This window comes from Notolepis coatsorum (assembly GCF_963971535.1).
Source record: "Notolepis coatsorum genome assembly, chromosome: 9".
Classification (NCBI taxonomy): domain Eukaryota; kingdom Metazoa; phylum Chordata; class Actinopteri; order Aulopiformes; family Paralepididae; genus Notolepis; species Notolepis coatsorum.
In genome coordinates, this window is record NC_140173.1 from 137935652 (window position 1) to 137956811 (window position 21160).

The 21160-nt window shown below is 45.4% G+C and overlaps 1 protein-coding gene across 1 annotated transcript in view; it reads right to left on the reverse strand.

Annotated features, from left to right (window-relative positions):
* Positions 1-19183, reverse strand: part of fbln7 (fibulin 7) — a 43146-nt gene extending 23963 nt beyond the window's left edge. Inside the window, 3 exon segments of the mRNA XM_084321172.1 lie at positions 1112-1288; positions 17019-17181; positions 18894-19183. Coding sequence (XP_084177298.1) covers positions 1112-1288; positions 17019-17181; positions 18894-18980 — 427 coding nt within the window. The 5' untranslated portion in view covers positions 18981-19183.
* Positions 19184-21160: the final 1977 nt, after the last annotated feature.

Below are 21160 nucleotides of genomic sequence, written 5' to 3' on the forward strand. Positions count from 1 at the left end.
GTACCCCACAGTGGAATGCGGTACAGGTGTTTTGCCGTGTTCACAGACATTTAATGCCACTTTAATAACCCTTTCACCGCCGCACTACCAAAACGGTTAACCCTTTCACTGCGGCGACACACACAGAGAGGGTTAACCCTTTCACCGCCACGCGACCGTCGGTCGTTGTGTGATAGTAAAGGGTTAACCTTCTGTCGTCGCGCGGCAGTGAAAGGGTTAACTAACGAGCCCTTCGTTCGGTATGGGCTTGGAGCTCCGGCCGCCGCCACGAAGAATGGGCCCTTTTCTTCTTCGCCTGCCTTATCTGTTTGTACGAGGAGCCCCCTTTGGGCTCGCGGGCTGTGGTCTCTTTCAGCCTGGCATTCAGGAGGTTGCTGAGCCAAGGTCACCCTGAATGGGGGCATGGGGGGGGGGGGGGGGGGGGGGGTCTCTGCACAACAGGCTGAATAATGCAGTAGACAGAGCGGGCCTGGCCTGAGGCATTCCACCAATTCATGGAGAGGAGGCAATGGATACAGGCTGGGCTGATGAGAGTGTGTGTGTGTGTGTGTGGGGGGGGGGGGGGGGTATTATAAGTAGCTCTTAATCCAATGATGGAACCACAGCTAAACATACAATCATTTCTTTTGCTATTACCGACAAGTGCATCTGTTCGGAAAAGTGTCACTAGCACGTTCTTTGCTTGTGTGTTTGTTCTGTTAGAGTATATTTAAAAAAAAAATATTTTTACAGTGAGCCTCAGAAAAGGTCTTTTTAAATTGAATTGACAATTGATGATGCCACCTTTCTTCAGGTTACCCCTGTTGGATTGTCTCTCATATAATATACAGTATATCATTGTCACATTAATTGTAATGATAACGATTGCGACTATGTTCCATAACCCCCATATACTTCTTTCTCTCTGCATAGTGCATAATTCCCCCTCTGCTGTTTTTGATGTGTAATTTACCAGTCTACTGGAAGGGACGCTTATGAAAGCAAGGGGCGCATCACTGAGGATGTTATTTTTGACATTGACAATCACGCTATGAGGTAGCAGCTAATATCACAGCGATTCTACTTTGCAATAATTCAGTCCATTTTGGGAGTTTGATAGTAAAAAAAGTACCTTTACACATGACATTGATGCCACTCCAGTTGCCATCGTCCTGGCATACCCGCGTCCCGGCACCGACCAGGTGGTAGCCCTGGGAACAAGTGAAGTGGACCTCGTGTCCCACAAAATACTTAGAGCCGAACTTCCTGCCATAAGCCGGGGCTTCCAGGGAGGGGCAGGTGGAAGGAGCTGCGGAGAGAGAGAGAGAGAGAGAGAGAGAGAGAGAGAGAGAGAGAGAGAGAGAGAGAGAGAGAGAGAGAGAGAGAGAGAGAGAGAGAGAGAGAGAGAGAGAGAGAGAGAGGTTTAGTCACAGGCAGAGTTGGTCTCACAACAACATCCTCTGGTATTCTCTGCCTGAGGATATACACGTGTCAATGGAGAACCTTTCATGGGAAATGACGATCCAAGTACCTCATTTACTCCAGCAGAGAACTGGCCGGAGATTAATGGCAGTCAAATATTATGCTATCATGGTTAATGGAAGACACGGAAATGACAGGGTTTTGGCATTTTTCCAGAATGTCACACGTTTCACGTTTTGGCTTGCTGACTTGCCACTCGGAGTGGGGCTAAAATGCCCAAAAGGTTCCAGATAAAATAGAATAGAATAGAATGTTTAGCGTATATTGATGTAGTAAAATAATAAAGTGAAAGGAAACAAAGTAGGTCGTCTTAAAGTGAGTGGAGCATAATATTGCTTTTGAGAAATAGCCCAAAAATATCCCTTCAATTGCATAATACTCCGTTTGAATTCCAGTGGAACACATTTCAACATAAATATACAACTCCAGAAACACAAGATGAAAGCTTTTTTTTTTTGTCTTTGAAGAAATTGCAAGCATATGGCTAACAGAGGGTCCTCCCAGGATAAAAGTTCACATTTCACAGAAACACTCGCCAAATGGAGTAGGGTTGGAATATTTTCTCTCTTATCTGTCACATTTTGTCAAGCCTTTGTTAAACTGAATGGAGAGAGTATCGACTTCTTCCCTTCCTGCCAAGAGCCGTCCACAAAGCCATGGACTTATCTTGGTCCTTCACCAGCAGAATGTCCAGTGGGCCCTGGGTATCTCCTGCCAAACGACACAATTCCACTTCCCCCCTGGGGTCGTCTGCTGAGTGCTCCGATGTGAAACGGAGAGGATTCGGCATTGATGGATCAGTCCAAGTTCCCATTATGACAGCCATCTCTGGCTTCCCAAACCTAAACACTGTTGCCATTGATAAAGGAATCAAAGTTCCAGACTACGGAGTCCTTGATGTTTCTGACACTTGACAAAATTGTATTCTGTTATTCCCGCCCCCCCAGGCAGTTACTGTGGTGAAAAGGTTTCTGCGTTGGCTCTTTACTGCAGTGGAGAACAACTTTATAGGAATGTGGGTGCTACCCCCTGGGCTTGGACCGACACAGTATACTCTCAGAGGCAGACTTGAAACCACTTTGTTTATCGCACTCTGTACTCTTACTTACTTAGTCCTCATCTTCCTAGTTGGAAAATTAGGCTTTGACGATTCGACGCCATTCAGCCCAGTCTTTGGCTACTCTCTGTGCCTTGCCCCATGTCCCTCAGCTCGCCTTCAATTGTTTTACACCAGGTGTTCTTTGGCCATCCAGGCTTTCGCTTTCCAGGTGGTGTCCATCTTAATGCTACCTCTGGTATCCTGTCCTGGAGTGTGTGAGTGACCTATATAGCCATCTGAGCCGTGTGCATTTTATTTCTATGGGCTACTCGACAGCATCCCCTGGTCAAAAGTATTTTCTTTTCTTGCCTTTTTGTCCCATCCCCATGTCAATTCCCTCCTGGTCGTTGTGCTGCCCTACTGTCGGCCTGGGGAGGGTGTAGACTACCACATGCCTCCTCTGATACATGTGGAGTCCCCAGCCACTTCTTTTCACCTGACAGGAGTTTCACTGGGAGGGGGCGTAACATGTGCAGAGGTTCATGCCATCCCCCGCAGATCCCCTCCCTGCTGAACAGAACCACCAGTAGTAGTTGCAACGACCAGGACTCATAGCCCACCGGCCTCCCACCCATGGACACTGCCAATTGTGTTCATAGGGAGGGACGACTGACCAAGCCGGAGGTATTGGATGCCGGGAATTGAAGCCAGGTCTCTACGGTGGTAGGCTCTACAGTGCTTACACCTCTACACCAGTCAGCCGCTCCCTCCCTCCACCAAACTTCAACTAAAATATATAATGTCAACACATATAGCCTGGTTCGGCTATCTACTAGGGCTGTCCCTGACTAAGGATTTGGATGGTCGACTATGATTGGCCAAAATGTCCCGTTAGTCGACTATTGGTCAACAAAAAAAAAAGAAAAAGTATAATATTAAAAAATATTATAATAATTGTATCATTCCATTTGGGCTGTGGGGGGTGCTTAATGTCTGAAGGAGTCGACTGAAGGCTTCTTGTCCTCTGCAAAAGCATGCAATTGGTCCACTGATGGATACATCTTGATATTTGTCTAGTCTAGTGTGTTCATTAGATGGTGAAATCCTCTTTCAGTGCCTCTGTGCCTGTTTTCTTAGGCAGTTAGCTTCTGGTATGTGTGCCATTAGTGTTAGCCACGCTTCTAGGCCTCTTTTCTTTTGGAAAGAATGATAAAAAAATATATATATATATTATAATTTTTTTTTTTTTTTTTTTACTATTCGACTAAGAGGTTGGTTAGTCGACTACGGCTCCTTTCGACCGATTAGTCGACTAATCGACTAATAGGGGTCAGCCCTACTATCTACCGTCCACAGGCTCCTCTGCCCACGCTCTGTTCCATTGTCCATGTGTGGGTCTCCAGTCCCGGTCTCACTGTAAAATAGGAGAGAGAGGGTGAACTACACTGACCAGCTGCACCTGTGCCAATTAACTCGCCCCTACCGCTGCCACAGTGAGTCACTCCTGACTCCTCCCACATACCACCACCGCCCCTCTTTGGCTGGGCAGTCACCTGGCTGACAACCGACCCCCCCCCCCCATCCCCCGGCCCATGGGAGCGGGAGAGGAAGTCCGCCACCACTAACTAACTGCACCCCGGCCTGGATCACTGTACATTTTTTAAAAAGGCTGTAAAACTAGATACCACAGAGTGATCTGGGCATTAGTATCCGTCATGTGGTGGAGGCGCCACTGGAAGGGGGCATTGTCTGAACAGAGGGTGAACGGGGTGCCCCAGGAGGTAGTAGTGGAGAGAGCCCCGACCACCCAACGGATGGCCAGACATTCCTTCTCAATGGGGCTGTACTTGACCTCTCACTGAGAGTTTTCCGACAGGTGGGCGACGCCCTTCACCTCCTGGGGAAAAAGAGGCCCCAGCCCGCGTGAATATTTTAGGCAACCAACTTGTGTTTAGCGTTAAGTTTCTCTGATTGGCCACTACGCCCATGTGACCGCGGCAGCGCGAGAGAGCTGCAGCGCGGAAATAGGCTGTCTATTGCCATTCTCTAAGACAAACTCTAACCTTAACCAGCTCCGAAACCGCGCCTAAACTTAACCCTTCTAACCTTAACCAACTCCGAAACAATGCCTAACCTTAACCTTAACCATAACCAACTCCGAAACTATGCCTAACCTTAACCTTAACCATAACCAACTCCGAAAGAATATTGCCATTCTCTAAGACAAACTCTAACCTTAACCAGCTCCTTAACAGCGCCAAAACTTAACCCTTCTAACCTTAACCAACTCCGAAACAATGCCTAACCTTAAGTTGCTTAAAGTTAACATGCCTAAACTTAACCGGCGAAAGAATGCAATTGAGCTAGTTCTGGATGTTAAAAAATGGGGGATTACTGCTACATAATGCTGCCGCGGGGGCGTGGCTAGACGCAAGTTGGGCGTGGCTAGACACAAGTTGGTTGCCTTTAATATTTAGGCGCCCCAGCCCCTCTGTTCGACGTGTCGATCTGCAGGACCAACGGTAGAAAAAAAGTTAGGTGTGTGAACAAGATTGGCTCCCCACCACAAAGGGCTTGTTTCACTCTCTCAAATACCAGCTGGCACTATTTTGTTCACTGGAACGGGTTATGAGGCACCTTTTTTTGGTCAGGTCGGTCAGGGGGCTGGTCAGGTGTGCAAAAGTGGGAATAAACCGTCTAATAGTAGCCGCCGGCAGCTGCCTCACTTCTCGTTTGGTCTTGGGCCTTATAGGCAGGCTGCAATCACTGCTATGAGGACGTACCTGCCCACAGCCCATCAAGTGGTAACTCCGAACCTCCCTCAGTCCAATTGCACACTTCTTATAGGTGGCTGTGAGCCCTGCTTGCCTCGGGGACATCTGTCGCTCCAAACTGTCACTGCGGATGATGATGATGTCATCCAAGTAGGCAGCAGCGTGCAGTGAGGCGTTGGCACGTCGCTGGGCCACTGAACAATACTGAAAGGAAGTGCGACGAATGGAGTAGAGAAAGTTGTTTTTTCCTTGGTCTCTGGGGATAAGGGATTCTGCCAGTAGCCCGTGGTCAAATCCAGTGTTGTGCCCAGCCAATCCAGGTGTTAATCAACCCAGGGCCCATCCATAATGGGTGATGTTGAAAAGCGTCTTAGCCTAGCCCCTCTGTTCTACAGCCGCTGCTGATGCCCCTGGGCAAATTCTCTCTCTTGAGCAAATATTGAATTTTGTTTTTTACTTGGACCTTCTTTCCAGTTTTCTTTAACTAGGTCCAAAACCCCATGTGGTTTCGTGCTAAACAGCAGTTCAAAGGGAGAAAATCCCATGCAGACTGGAGGGGGAGAGGTGATCTTCGGCCAGGGGGTGAGTGCTGTTTCTAGGCCGGCCAGCCGGTGGCAGCCCACCCAGAAGCCCCTCCTCAACAAACCTTTCCAACACCACTTCTTCTACCACATATGCTGCGCTGGAGGTTCCTGGTTGCAGCCAGTGCATTGCAGCATCTTTGAGCTGCTGACTGGTGAAGGTGAAGATGGTCCTCGGGGGTGTTCCCCATCCAAGGTGCACATAGACACATGGTCTACAAGATACACTACTACACCACTAAGGTACCCATGTACATGTCGAAAGACTTCCCAAAGGTCAGTAAATACCACGACCACAGCGCCAGAGGGAGCTCCACAAATCATGTTCAACCCAGATTCGGCTCAAACAAGGGACTAAACACGTTTCGCAATTATGCCACAACAATGTGGAACACCCTACCCACAGCCGTAAAATAATGTGAATCCCTACCCACCTTGAAAACCGCTCTAAAAGAACACCTATGGGAGGCTGCAATTCGAAACTGGCCCCGGTAAATGTCCAAACCCCCCCCCCCCCCCCCAATGTACAGTTTCCTCCCCCTCAAATGTATATATTCTCTTTTAGAAACTCTGTCTGTAAATAAACAGTACTGTATATTTGTATATCTTGTATGTCATAAATGTCTGGATGTAACAGTACTGTATATTTGTATGTCGTGTATGTCATAAATGTTATGATGAATTGAAAATGGGGGACCCTGATGTAAACAAGACGAAAGTGTTGAGCCGTACTGTATTTTACCCATTCTGCAATCTGTTAATCAAATTTTCAATCAATCAATCAATCCCCTAAGACCCTGCTGACAGATTGTGCGCCTCCCTCAGTGTGCAATGTCAGCAACCACACCGCCCCCACTCCTCCAATGGCCAGGCGCAGCATGCCACTGCCGTCACGTCAAACGCCTCCACACAAGCCTGAGGATCATCTTCTGCCGTCATTTTCTGAATGGTGATAGGCAGGCGAACCTGCTCAGACTGGGTTGAGGAGGGTAGGGAGTCGGGACACAGCTGGTGATTGCACTACTAGGCTGAGGAGAGCCTGGGTCTGGAGGGCTGTCTGGGCCCACAGCGCCTCTAGTTGTTCCTGCTGCGCTCCTGCCTGCCTCTCCTGCATTGCAACAAGGGTCTCCAACATCCTAATGAGCACCTCCACCGGCTGTACTGGTTGGTTCTCCATGTTCACAGTCCCATGTCCACTGTAGCAATGTGGGTGCTACCCCCTGGGCTCCGCTTGGTTTGTTTTTTGCACATGGTACTCGCACATGCATAGTTATAACAGTAAGCATCTAAGCGACTACCCAACAACAGCATCCCCTGGTCAAACTTCAACTAAAATATATAATGTCAACTAGGGATGCTCGATATTGGCTTTTTTACCGATACCGATATACCGATATTGTCCAACTCTTAATTTCCGATACCGATATCAACCGATACCGATATATGCAGGGTTTCCCCCCCCCCCCCCCCCCCCAAAAATGGAATAATTTCAGGTAATTAACATTACATATCTCTTGTTGTGGAATTAACACAACATTATGCATACTTTTGACAATAAATAAAATCAGAATTTGTTCTTACTTGCTTGCCTGGGTAAATAAAGGTTATAGAAATGTATAAAAAAAATAAAAAAAATAAATTTAAAACCGATACCGATATATCGGACATCCCTAATGTCAACATAAAGCCCCTGGTCTGGCTATCTACTACTACCTACAAGCTCCTCTGCTCTGCTCTATTGTCCATGTGAGAGAGAGGGTTAATTACACAGACCAGCTGCACCTGCATCAATTAACTCACCCATACCACTGCTTCGGTGAGTCACTCTGACACCCAAACCACACCCCTCCTCCCACAGACTCGTTAGCATCCACTGTTCCATGGGTACTGCTAGCTACAAGCTAGTTTGTTAGCGGATTGAAGCCAGGCTACCCCAGGCTGCACCACTACCATTATGGCAAGAGAGATATATCCCCTTGGTGGGGCAGTTAGCAGGAACTGCCAGGTTCGCTCTACAGTACATTCTTCACCAGGTCATCAACAAGTTCAGCCAGGAAACTTTTTCTCAAGGCTGACCACTGGTCTGCCTCAGCCGTGTGCTCACTATGCACCACCAGGCAGCCACACACATCCTTAACAAATGGTCTGTCCGGGTGAACTTACTGTACCATGTCCGTGCTGTAGCCTTGCTGTGCTACTATGGCTGCTGTGTTATGGCGTCGCTGCTCGCTGTGCATGTCTAGCCATTTTCGCTCACCCTCCACGACCCCGGCTACCGCCTGCTTGGATCTCATTTACATCTGGTTACACTTACAAACCGCGTCCCTTGTGGTTGTAGGGGAGGGGGGGAATTGGCATAACGACTAAATTGGGATGGGGAGAGAAATTGAAAATCAGGTGGAGAAAAAGAGGATACAAAAAAATATATCACATAAATTATACACATTATGCCAGGAGCCCCATTTGACAAGAGTTTGTCTTGGGGCCCCCCATCTGAGATGATTTTCATTGATAGATAGGATCAGGCTTAGTCCAGAATTCCGAAACGGTCTATAATAATGTAGGCGGGCAGATAACAGTGGAGAGTGAAATCTATGATCAGAATAGTCATTCTTCCATTCTTATCCCATTGGGCAAACTTATAGTTGAATGACACAGTGAAATTCAACTATTCCCCGTTTTTCTGGAGACCCCCTGGAACACCCTCAGGGACACCTGGGAGGCCCTGGAACACACCTGGGAGGCCCTGGAACACACCTGGGAGTCCCTGGAACACCCCCAAGGACACCTGGGAGTCCCTGGAACACCCTCAATGACACCTGGGAGTCCCTGGACTCCACGTTGAGAACAACTGGCCTTTAAAGGACACATCAAACAATTAAGTAACTAGGAACTAATCAGGAACTGTACGTTCACTTAACGTTTATTAACTATTAGTTACAGTCACAGTGCTGAAGAATGAATGAAGAAATGTATGTAAACCTAAGAAACGATGTAACAAGATAATGAATATCTTAATTAATAATATATTAGTATTATCTTAATAATTAATATATTAGTTCCTGATAAACACTGAAGACTGAAACCTACTAATTCGTATTTTTAGTCTACTTGGTAGTTTTATACCTGTACCATGGCCTGGGTAAATACAGCCTGCTTAATGGAGGATGAAGTAAGATTATAAACCAGGTCCCATGTTTCATTGTCAATGGAAAAATACATCTACTGGTCTATTATTATTACTATTGCTATTACTATTACTATTATTATTAGTAAAAGTGCATTTCCCCCTAAAATCACCATTCTCTGCTTAGCTCTAATGTTCTACAAACATCACAAAACAAACTGGTCATACTACTGCTTGACCTTACTCCTAAAACCCACCTCACCCCTGCCCATTTTGACAACCTAAAATGGCTTAGAGTAGACGACAGAGTACAGCAACTTGCAATGGGCCTGGTCTACAAGATACACTACACCACAAGGATACCCATGTACATGTCGAAATACTTCCCAAAGGTCAGTGAATTCCACGACCACAACGCCAGAGGGAGCTCCACAAATCATGTAAAACCCAGATTCGGCTCAAAAAAGGGACTAAATATGTTTCGCAATTATGCCACAACAATGTGGAACGCCCTACCCACAGCCGTAAAATAATGTGAATCTCTACCCTCCTTCAAAACCACTCTCAAAGAGCACCTACGGGAGGCTGCAATTCGAAACTGGCCCCGGTAAATGTCCAACCCCCCCCCCCCCCCACTCAACCCCCTCCAATGTACAGTTTCTTCCCCCTCGAATGTGTATATTTTCTTTTAGGATCTCTGTCTCTTAAACAGTACTGTATATTTGTATATCTTGTATGTCATAAATGTCTGGATGTAACAGTACTGTCTATCTGTATGTCATAAATGTCATGATGAATTGAAAATGGGGGACCCTGATGTAAACAAGACTAAAGTCTTTCTCTGGTCTGCATCCCCTTAACAATTGTGTGTATTGAGCCGTACTGTATTGTAGCCATTCTGCTATCTGTTAATAAAGTTTTCAATCAATCATATGGTAAGTACAAGTTAGTAAACTATTAGTTCCTTGGTATGTATCATTAGTTGTGCACCATTTAAATGTTACAGATTCTAAGTAATCTATGAGGGATATATACTATATGCTCCCTTTATTTAACCTTTATTTAACCAGGCAGGTCAATTAACACTTTGGTTGCCTTGGGTTAAATTCATGATATACCATAGGTTGCCGGCTCTATTTGTCTATGGAGAAAGTCCCCTTCTTTGCAGGGCTATAACTTTTTAAATTCTATTGCTACATTGCCATTATTAGGGCCCATTCAAAGTCCTATATGTATTGTTCATTGTGTAGCAACGTTAAACTTTTTCATTCACATATTCATAGTAAAGTATGGTCTAATGTATAAGTATGTTTTCATCTCTTTCTGCAGCTTTCTCCAGAACGTGATATATAGCCCCAAATGCATTATATTGATGATGAAATACAGTTTGATGGCAATCAGCGCGATATAAAAAATTCCAACTAGACGTACTTCTAAAAGTTACTACACGTCATCTGATGTTGACCGGATGGGCGAGGGGGCGTTTATAATTCCGTGGGCAGCGTTATACCAATCATCTAATGTGGGTCAAATGTTGATAATAGCAGTTAGTATCGAAGACGGTAACGTTACACGCTGAAACTCACCCCAGTCTCCGCGCGCCGTTGGGCGATCATCGTAGAGTAGAAATCTTATCATTATGGGATATATTTTTACCCGGTCCATCTCCAGCTTGTATAATGGTATATACGTCCAAATCATGTTGTTTATCGAGTTATTGCCAATCGATCACTGTGTAGCGTGACGAGCCAGAGTCCCATGACCTATAGCGAGCGCCCAGAAGTACTACGGACGTCTAGCACAACCTCTATGGCACATCCTGTTTGGCGATTGCGCCGATCGGCCACCAGATGGCGCTCCTGAACCGCCAGAGAGCTCAGTGGGTCCTGCTGGTGGATCTCAGGCCAGCGGAGGGGACATATGAATCAGATCGCAGATTTTTTAAATATTGATATAAGGACGCTGTACAGCGTCCTCCGGCAACTTGAGCATGGCCCGCAATGACGTCAAAAGACGTTTCATGGCAGTCAAAGTGTTAAGAACAAATTCTTATTTTCAATGACAGCCTGGTGAGAGGACAAAATTTCCCCTCGAAGGGTAACAGGGAAAGGGGACAAAATAACTTGAAATAGAAAGGAGACAGATGGTACATGCATCACAGAGGTAAGGGAAATAATTAAAACACACATCAAACAACCAAATAAAAGGAGCATACATGAAACAGTCAAATTACAGTTAAAAGGCTTTGCATCCCGTTCCAACTGCTGGGAGCAGCAAATTGAAAGAAGGATTGACCAAAGGAAGTGTTAACACGAGGAGCATCCAGCGAGATATGGTGAGCAGCTCTGGTGTTATGGGGAGTACAGTAGATGACAATTTGAACAAGTGTATCAAATAAGGAGGGGTCAGACCAGGCACGTGCACACATAGAGCCCAAGGGGTGCTTGAGCACCTGCCCCTCTAAAGTCCTGTGCACGTCCCTGGGTCAGACCCAGGAAGGTTTTGTAAATGAGTGTAAGCCAATGAATTCCTCATTGAGAGCTTGGTAGGTACTCTGACCTTCATCATAAGATAAGATATTCCTTTATTGATCCCCTTGGGGAAATTCAGGCATCATAGCAGCATGGGGGAGGGGGGGTACAGGTAGTATAAGACATGGTACAGGTGACATAATTATAGTACAGTGGAGAAGAAACAAATTAAATAGAATAAAAAAGTGTAAAAAATATTTAAAAATCTCTATATAATTAACTCTGGTCATGTGCATAATTGGGCAACAAGGTGCGAGTTGAGGGTATGTATGCCCTCTCAGTTATATTTGCCCTACAATAAATATTTACAATATAATCTAATAATCCAATAATCTAAATCTAATCTAATATATAATTTAAAATTAAATTAAATGCTAAATATATGCAATATATAATCTAATAATCCAATAATCTAAATCTAATCTAATATATAATCAAAAAATTCTAAATGCTAAATATATGATCTGATTAAGTACACAGTATTCACATAAGGTGCGTATGCATAAGGTAGTATATTGTCCTTTTAGGTGGGAGTCGGCTACTAGATTCCTAGTAGTTGGATGTCTGGCAGCAGTCCCTGCCCACTGTTGTGGAGCCTGATGGCCGCTGGTATGAAGGACTAGCTGAGGCGGTTAGTTGAGTGTCGGGGGGTATGAGTCTGTGATTGATTGATTGATTGATTGAAAATGTTCTTAACAGATTGCAGAATGGGTACAATACAGCACAGCTCAATACACACAATTGTTAAGGGGATGCAGACCAGAGAAAGACTTTCGTCTTGTTTACACCAGGGTCCCCCATTTTCAATTCATCATAACATAACATGACTGAACGTGCTTCTCATCTTGACTAGCTCGTCGCAGAGTTAGTTAAATACTCTTATTTAAACAGAATACATGAGTTACACTGAATTCCTCGTTTTCAAATAAACCAGGCCTTATTACTGTTATGATTGCTGTCGTGGAGGGTGAGTCAAAATGGCTAGACATGCACAGCGAGCAGCAACGCCATAGCACAGCAAGGCTACAGCACGGACATGGTACAGTAAGTTCACCCGGACAGACCATTTGTTAAGGATGTGTGTGGCTGCCTGGTGGTGCATAGTGAGCACACGGCTGAGGCAGACCAGTGGTCAGCCTTGAGAAAGAGTTTCCTGGCTGAACTTGTTGATGACCTGGTGAAGAATGTACTGTAGAGCGAACCTGGCAGTTCCTGCTAACTGCCCCACCAAGGGGATATATCTCTCTTGCCATAATGGTAGTGGTGCAGCCTGGGGTAGCCCGGCTTCGATCCGCTAACAAACTAGCTTGTAGCTAGCAGTACCCATGGAACAGTGGATGCTAACAAGTATTGTTTTTTTTGTGATTGTTCATGTGTTTTCTTGTGTAGATGACAACTTGTCAAGCTATATGGAAGAAGAGACTTTGGCACACTATGGTCTGTGGGGACTTAATGATTTATTAGTTGAGCTTTCAGTCTGATCGACTTACATTGATGCATGTCTAATGATGGCCTGGTATGCCCCAAATGAATAATCTCTTGAAAGCTCAGCCAATAAGTCTGTGAAAGGTGCATTATTATTTTTTTGAAGAGAGGTCCTTTATTCTGTGTTGCTATGTCTTAATCTGAGTTACTTGTCATGTCTGCGGTGCAGTTTCTACATCACATGAACGCAAAGCAATACAACTGGGGGTGAAACTGACCTGTGGGTAGTTAAGAATCTTCTTTGATTGTTGCATCAAATGTAGCATTAACTGTCACATTTGACCCACATCTCGTAAAAAACCTTTGAAGGAAGGTGTTTATGAGCAGATAAACCGGGCTCTGGAGGATGTCTTCATTCGCATAGTTCTGTACCGTGAAACCCAAGATCAGGAAAGTGAATACTGAATATTCAGTGGCCAGTAGGTAAACCATCTACTGCGGCTGAAGCCTATACGTATGACAAGGACAGATAAATTGTGCGTTCCAAATTACCTTACCATTCTTGATTGATTGATTGATTGAAAATTGTATTAACAGATTGCAGAATGGGTACAATACAGTACAGCTCAATACACACAATTGTTAATGGGATGCAGACCAGAGAAAGACTTTCGTCTTGTTTACATCAGTGTCCCCCATTTTCAATTCATCATAACATATATGACATACATGACATACAGATAGACAGTACTGCTACAGTACATCTATACATTTATGACATACCAGATCTACAAATACAGTACTGTTTTTGTTACAAGAAGAGTCTAAAAAAGAGAGTATATACATTTGACGAAGAAACTGTACATTGGAGGAGGTTGGTAGGTGGGGTGGGGTGGGGGGGGAAACTGTACATTGGAGGTGGTGGGGTGGGGGGTGGGGTTGGGGTTGGGTATGCGGGTGGGGGTTAACTGGATTATCTGATTATCGACGAAATCTTACTTGGTCCCAAGAAGAGGGTCTTGTGTATTATTGGGTTTAATAGGACATTTATTGTACATTGGAGGGGGTTGCGTTAGGACATTTACAGGGGCCAGTTTCGAATTGCAGTCTCTCGTAGGTGCTCTTTGAGAGTGGTTTTGAAAGTGGGTAGTGATTCACATTCCTTTACAGCTGTGGGTAGGGCGTTCCACATTGATGTGGCATAATTGCGAAACGTGTTTAGTCCCTTGTTTGAGCCGAATCTGGGTTTAACAGGATTTGTGGAGCTCCCTCTGGTGTTGTGGTCATGGTATTCACTGACCTTTGGGAATTATTTTGACATGTACATGGGTACCTTAGTCGTGTAGTGTATCTTGTAGACCAGGCCCATTGCAAGTTGCTGTACTCTGTCGTCTACTCTAAGCCATCCTAGATTGTCAAAGTGGGCAGGGGTGAGGTGAGTTCTAGGAGTAAGGTCAAGCAGTAGTCTGACCAGTTTGTTTTGAGATGTTTGTAATTTTGTTTTTAGCGCCTTTGAGGTGCTTTGGTACCATGAGGTGCAAGCATAGTCGTAGTACCCTTGAATGAGTGCTCCTGCCAGAGTCTTCAGGGTATTCTTGTTCACCAGAGAGGAGATCCGGTACAAGAATCGAGTTTGTTGGTTGACTTTTTTTTATTACATTGGATGCCATTTTGTCACAGGAAAGATTTGCCTCTAGGATGGAACCACCTAGGTATGTAATTTCATCTTTCCATGTGACAATATTGTCACCCACTGTAACTGAGAAGCCGTCGGTCTTGCTGAGTTTGTTATTTGAACCGAAGCGAATGGACTCTGTTTTACCCAGGTGTAATGATAGTTTGTTATCAGCGAGCCACGGAGCCAGATGCAGATTTTGCCTAGTTCCAAGCTGAGGGTTTTTTCAACCTGTAACTTGTTCTTGTCAGAGACCAGCAGGGCTGAGTCGTCCGCGAACAGGAACAAGTTGCAGTCACAAGCTGACGACATGTAATTTGCATAAATTAGGAACAGTAGCGGTCCTAGTATGCTTCCTTGTGGAACACCACAGCTCACTGGGAGGGGGGGTAGGGTACCGTTTACCTCCACCATCTGTTCTTTCCCCTCCAGGTAGGATTGCATCCAGCTCACTGATAGACTATCAAAACCAATTGCTTTTAGCTTGTCAATCAGAATGGAGTGATTGACAGTGTCGAAGGCCTTTTGTAGGTCCAGCATGACCATGCCGCAGTATTTGCCCGTGTCCACCTCTTGTTTGATGTGGTCGTTCAAATAGAGAAGGCATGTGTCAGTGGAGTGGGATGTTCTTTTTTTTATCCACTTTTTCTCCTCTTTTTCTATTTTTTCTCCCATCCCAATTCCGTTGTGCCAATTCTTCCCTCCCCTGTCTTGAACGTTGCTCGCATATGCCCCCCACTGGCCGGTTGTAGGGAGGATAGAAGCCTTGCAACACGTGTCCCCTCCGGTACACGAGGAGGCAGCCTGTCACATCTTTTCACCTGCCAGCGCGGACTCTCATTGGCGAGGTGTAACGTGTGGGAGGCTCACACTACCCCCGCCATTTCCTGTCTCTGCTGTGCAGGCGTCCCCAACCGACCTGTAGGAGTCGCTGTCCACAACGTCCAGATTACCACCCATCGACTTCCACCCTCTAACTCTGCCAATTGAGTTAGTATGACGGCTGGCCCAAGCCGGAGGCAACGCAGACAGCCGGAGTCGAACCCGGTGTCTCTTGCGTTGGTGACGAGCGCAATGTCCGCTGCGCCACCCAGCCGCCCCCCTGGAGTGGGATGTTCTGAAGCCAGATTGGAATTCGTAGATTAGATTTTTTTCTGCAAGGTACTTTTCTACCTGTTCGTATACTATTTTTTCCATGACTTTCGAGATGGAGGTAAGGATAGAAACAGGGCGGTAGTTCTGCACACCATCCTACTGTGATGCTATTTGCCTATTAGTGGTCTGTAAACTTGCACAATTCTTGCCATTCTCCACCTACCTCTAGTCTTTTCCTTTTTTTTATTATCTACTTTTTCTCCCATTTTCTATTTTTCTCCCATCCCCAATTTCGTATCGTCCAATTCTACCCTCCCCTATCTCGAACGCTGTTAGGCCATGCCTCCCACAGGCCGGCTGCAATGTGGACGAAGCCTTGCATCACGTGTCCCCTCCGGTACTCAAGGAGGCAGCCGTCGCATCTTTTCACCTGCACAGCGCGATCTCTCAGCGGCGGGGGTCTGCGTGGGAGGGACACGCCGCCCCCGTCGCTTCCTGATTCTACTGCGCAGGCGCACCAACCGACCTGTAGGAGTCGCTGTCCACAAGGTCCGATCCCCACCCACCAGCTTCCCACCCCCTAACACTGCCAATTGTATTAGTATGAACGACCAGCCAAGCCGGTAGCAACGCCGAGAGCTGGGCTCGAACCCAGCATCTCCTGCATTAGTGGCGAGCGCCTTGCCCACTGCGCCACTTAGCCGCCCCCTCACCTCTAGTCTTTTCCCAAAGGACTGCCACTGGCTGGATAATATTTGCTCCTTCTTCTGGGTAAACCTTGTGACACTATCGTGTGTGAAAAGCCCAGATGGAGCAGTCATTTTGGAGATACTGGAACTGTCGTGGCGTGGCCAGCAGCACCTGATCACCGCGGTCAAAATAACTTCATTTTATTTATATATTACTCGTTTTTCCCATCATTCAGTTGAACCGTAACCGAGTCCCTGTGAACACCTGTCTGCCTGTTTTATAATCAAACCACAGACACTTGAGTAATTTCCTTGAACAGGGTGGTGTCCTTGGCCAGTGTGTGTGTGTGTGTGTGTGTGTGTGTGTGTGTGTGTGTGTGTGTGTGTGTGTGTGTGTGTGTGTGTGTGTGTGTGTGTGTGTGTGTGTGTGTGTGTGTGTGTGTGTGTGTGTGTGTGTGTGTGTGTGCGTGCGTGCGTGCGTGCGTGCGTGCGTGCGTGCGTGCGTGCGTGCGTGCGTGCGTGCGTGCGTGCGTGCGTGCGTGCGTGCGTGCGTGCGTGCGTGCGTGTGTGTGTGTGTATCATTTGCGCCATTCTACCACTCAGACTACCACCGCTACTCACCAGCCGACTGGTCTGCTTGGGGCATCTTGGAGACGGAGCTGTGGAGCGTCGCCAGCTTGGACTTCATGATGCGGATGCCCTCGGCGAACCTCATCTCCTGGCCCTTCAGGAACTTCTCCATTTGACGGAGAACACCGACTACCTGGTGCTTATCCATGCAGTTCTGCCAAGACAAGAGAAAGGCCAATTGCAAAAACACTCAACTAGGTTATCCACTTCTACAGACCGGCGGCGGTGAAACCATTTGAAATATGATGACTTTCCAGTCAAAAAAAATAAAATGAGCGAGCGAGCAATATAAAAACCTCATTACCATGCAGCATGTGTTACAGTTTAACGGTCATAAAATCTCAAACACGGAAGGTAAAATACATAAAGAGCAGCTGTGTTGGAGCCTGATGTCATCCACATCTAAAAAAGAAAAAATCAAACGCATTGGTGGCGGTTACATGGTGACTATGGTTACAAATATTGACATTTCCTTTAAGTGTCCCTTGACATTAGCTACAACAGATCCGTGATGGCTTTGCATTGATGTGAGTTCTAGTGACCTTTGTCATATGTTTATATACCTGACATCACTGGCCTTAGGAGGACTGCAGCTGCCTGACACTTTCTCCTTGCGGCACTGGCATGTGGGAGATGTTCTACCATGTACTGTACCTCTTTCTATCTCTCTACCCCCCCCCCCCCTCTCTCTCTCTCTTTCACACTAACTATCACAGCTCCAGTGGCAGCAGACACAGCTGGACAAAAGCTGTTTGGCAGATGTCAGTGAGACCTCAGTCCAAAACCCCTGGTCCTTTGTATATTTTGCATGGCAGTAGGACACAGTCTTGTGGATAACAAACCCTCAATGGACCGGCTTTGTATTGGGAATAGCAGCAGCGAGGATGTGGCGAGCTGCACAGTCGCTTGCTTGATAAGCCATTCCAAAGTTCCTCAAGAGATCCCTAAAACAGCCTCTAATCCTTTTAGAAAAGTGCATTAATCACATGAGAGGCATGCTGGAAAAAGAAAACACCTCAGAAACAACATACCGTAAATTCTCGCATTTGGCATTTCATGGGTTTTCATGCAATAACTCTGTCATTTTAGGAGTTTATAGGATTACATTCATATAGTGAGGTGATACAGTTCTGTGTGCTGGTCAAAACAGTCCTCTGTCTTTAGTCAGAGGGGAAAGGGCAACAGCTGACAGGAGAAGACTCACACCCAGATGGCATCATTGTCACTCTTTATACAAATATCAAAAGGTATACCAAATAATTGACCTCTCAATCATCTATTAATTAAATGTTTGTGTTGCTGATTGAGGTGGGTGGCGGCAAATAACATTCACATAGTCGACAATCACGATCATCAATTCCTGATGAATTGAAAATGGGAGACCCTGATGTAAACAAGACGAAAGTCTTTCTCTGGTCTGCATTCCCTTAACAATAATGAGCTGTACTGTATTCCATTCTGCAATCTGTTAATAAAGTTTTCAATCAATTCAATCAATCAATCAATCAATGACACTATCATGGCCACAACTAAATAATTACATTGGGAAGATGGTTTATTTATGGTTGCCACTTGCCAGCATATTAGAAAACCCCCTCCTGTTATACCATGGAATACGCAATACGGCCGCGTGTTTCACGTAGAGTCTTTTGGAAGAAGTAAGTAAGTTCGATGAGTGAGTGTAGGTTAATAGAAGTCAACCCTATATTACATAATCAGCCTGGAGGATCCGATTTCTCGCTCTGGTATAGGAGTGAAACATACACGTTTATTATAATAGTCCGTTTTGCCCCGTTATATAGTAACGGCCCCGTTATTACACCTATAATAACCCCTGGGACAGTAGATGTACAGTATGGCACTAACCTGAGCAGCACCATGGCTATTGTGAAAAGTTGTCAAACACAACAAAAGCAAACAGCTGCGTTGAAGAAGCGACAGTGGTGCCATCATCACCGAAAATGTCCAGTTTGGAGTGGAAACTGTTCGTTATTGGTTTTCCACCCCAAAAAATGCTGTAATTCCGCGTACGTTTCTATAGGAATCCAAAGCAACTGTGGCCAATTTATAGATTGTAAATTGGAATCAGGAGGATCGAGAGAAGATGCTTGTCAGGTGCGCTCAGAGACGCTCGTATATAAAAAGCGCTCAGCGCCTCTTGGTGGAACGAGAGCAACAATAATAATAATCCCTCCCTCCGTCGGACGTCCAGCTGTAAGGCAGGCCTTCTTCAAACCAGCTGAGTTCATCTCTCTTCTGCAGTGCTTTCGCCTATTCCCTCGGCGCTCTTGTTGTGTTATTATGACTATAGATTAGAATGGACAAATGAAGCCGCGTCAAACGTCGGCTCAAACAAGGGACTAAACACGTTTCGCAATTATGCCACATCAATGTGGAACGCCCACAGCTGTAAAAAAAGGAATGTGAATCACTACTACCCACTTTCAAAACCACTCTCAAAGAGCACCTACGGGAGACTGCAATTCTAAACTGGCCCCTGTAAATGTCTTAACCCAACCCCCTCCATTGTACAGTAAATTACCAAGTACGGTTTTGTCAATATTCCAATTTACAGTTTTGCTTGTACAGGTGTACAGCGTCCCCCCCCTACCCCTCCTGCCCCCCCCCCCCCACCCAACCACCTCCAATGTATACAGTTTCTACGTCAAATATACTCTCTTTTCTGGACTCTTTTTTGTATCACAAACAGTACTGTATTTGCAAATCTGGTATGTCATAATGTATAGATGTAGCAGTACTGTCTATCTGTATGTCATGTATGTCATATTTGTTATGATGAATTGAAAATGGGGGACCCTGATGTAAACAAGACGAAAGTCTTTCTCTGGTCTGCATCCCCTTAACAATTTTATGTATTGAGCTGTACTGTACTGTACCCATTCTGCAATCTGTTAATAAAGTTTTCAATCAATCAATCAATCAATCAATATGGGGTACCTGCTAGGAAAACCAGCATAGCATCAGTTCAGTGCTGGTTAGTGCTGGTGTGATGCTGGTTTAGCCGGTGGACCAGCATGGTCACCATACCAGCACCAAAACACACAACATGTTGTTTTTGCTGGTATAACCATGGTTATGCATTATGCTGGTATTTGCAATGCTAGCTATAAGGTAACCACTAACCAGCATGCACTATATGCTGTTTTTTCTAGCAGGGTTGTCATTAATGCAAATGCATTTTAGAATTTAGTGTTCATTTTACATCACATTTACATTTTAGTATAATTTTGTCACAACCCTCGAGTACATGGCCTGCTATGTTTTTTTTCTAGGTGTTTTGTTTTGAATTTGTATAAATTTGCACTTTAGTGCAAGTAATGGTTGTATGCGCTGCCCATCAAATGTACTTTATTTAATTAGGGCAGGTATTAATAAGAATGTATTCTTCTTCCTGCTCCTTTTCGCTTATGGGTGTATTTGATTATAACAACTAAATGAATTATAGGAATTTGTAATGCACTGTAATACACTACCATGTGCGAAACAAAATCAAATTAAATGAAATGTTGTTTGTTTTCGTTGGCGAGTTCTCCCCGATGTGGAAATCATGTGAGGATGCTGCTGGCTGGGGAGAACAACGGTGTGTTGAACTGATACGATTGAACTTATTTAGATTTCTTGAGTTGGAGCTACATCTAGTGGTGGATGGAACAACAACATATTTTTTTGGGGGGGGGGGGGGGACTACGTGAGCGCGTGCCCGGAGCTGGTCCCATGATGGAATTATATTGAAGTGGTCCCAATAGCGCGCAGTATCTGTGTGTGTGTGCATGTGTACAGGCGATATAGGCGGTTGCCTAGGGCGCCACCCAGAGGGGGGCGCCAAAATAAATAAAAACAAATATTTTTTTTAATATATATATATATATATTTTTTTTTTGCTTGCGCCAGTTTTGGCGCCCCTCTCTATCTGCAACCATTATTTTTACATTAAAAAAAAATTCTAACATAAGGGAAAATGAGCCAAAAATCTAAAACGGTCGGTCGGTCTGAGCCTCAGATTTAGGTGTTCACAGTCAGAACATGCTAGAGCGCTGTGCATTGATGGGTATCGGTCAAGTGTTTATAGAATTGAGTGTCGAGGGCGGTTGGGTGGCGCAGCGGACATTGCG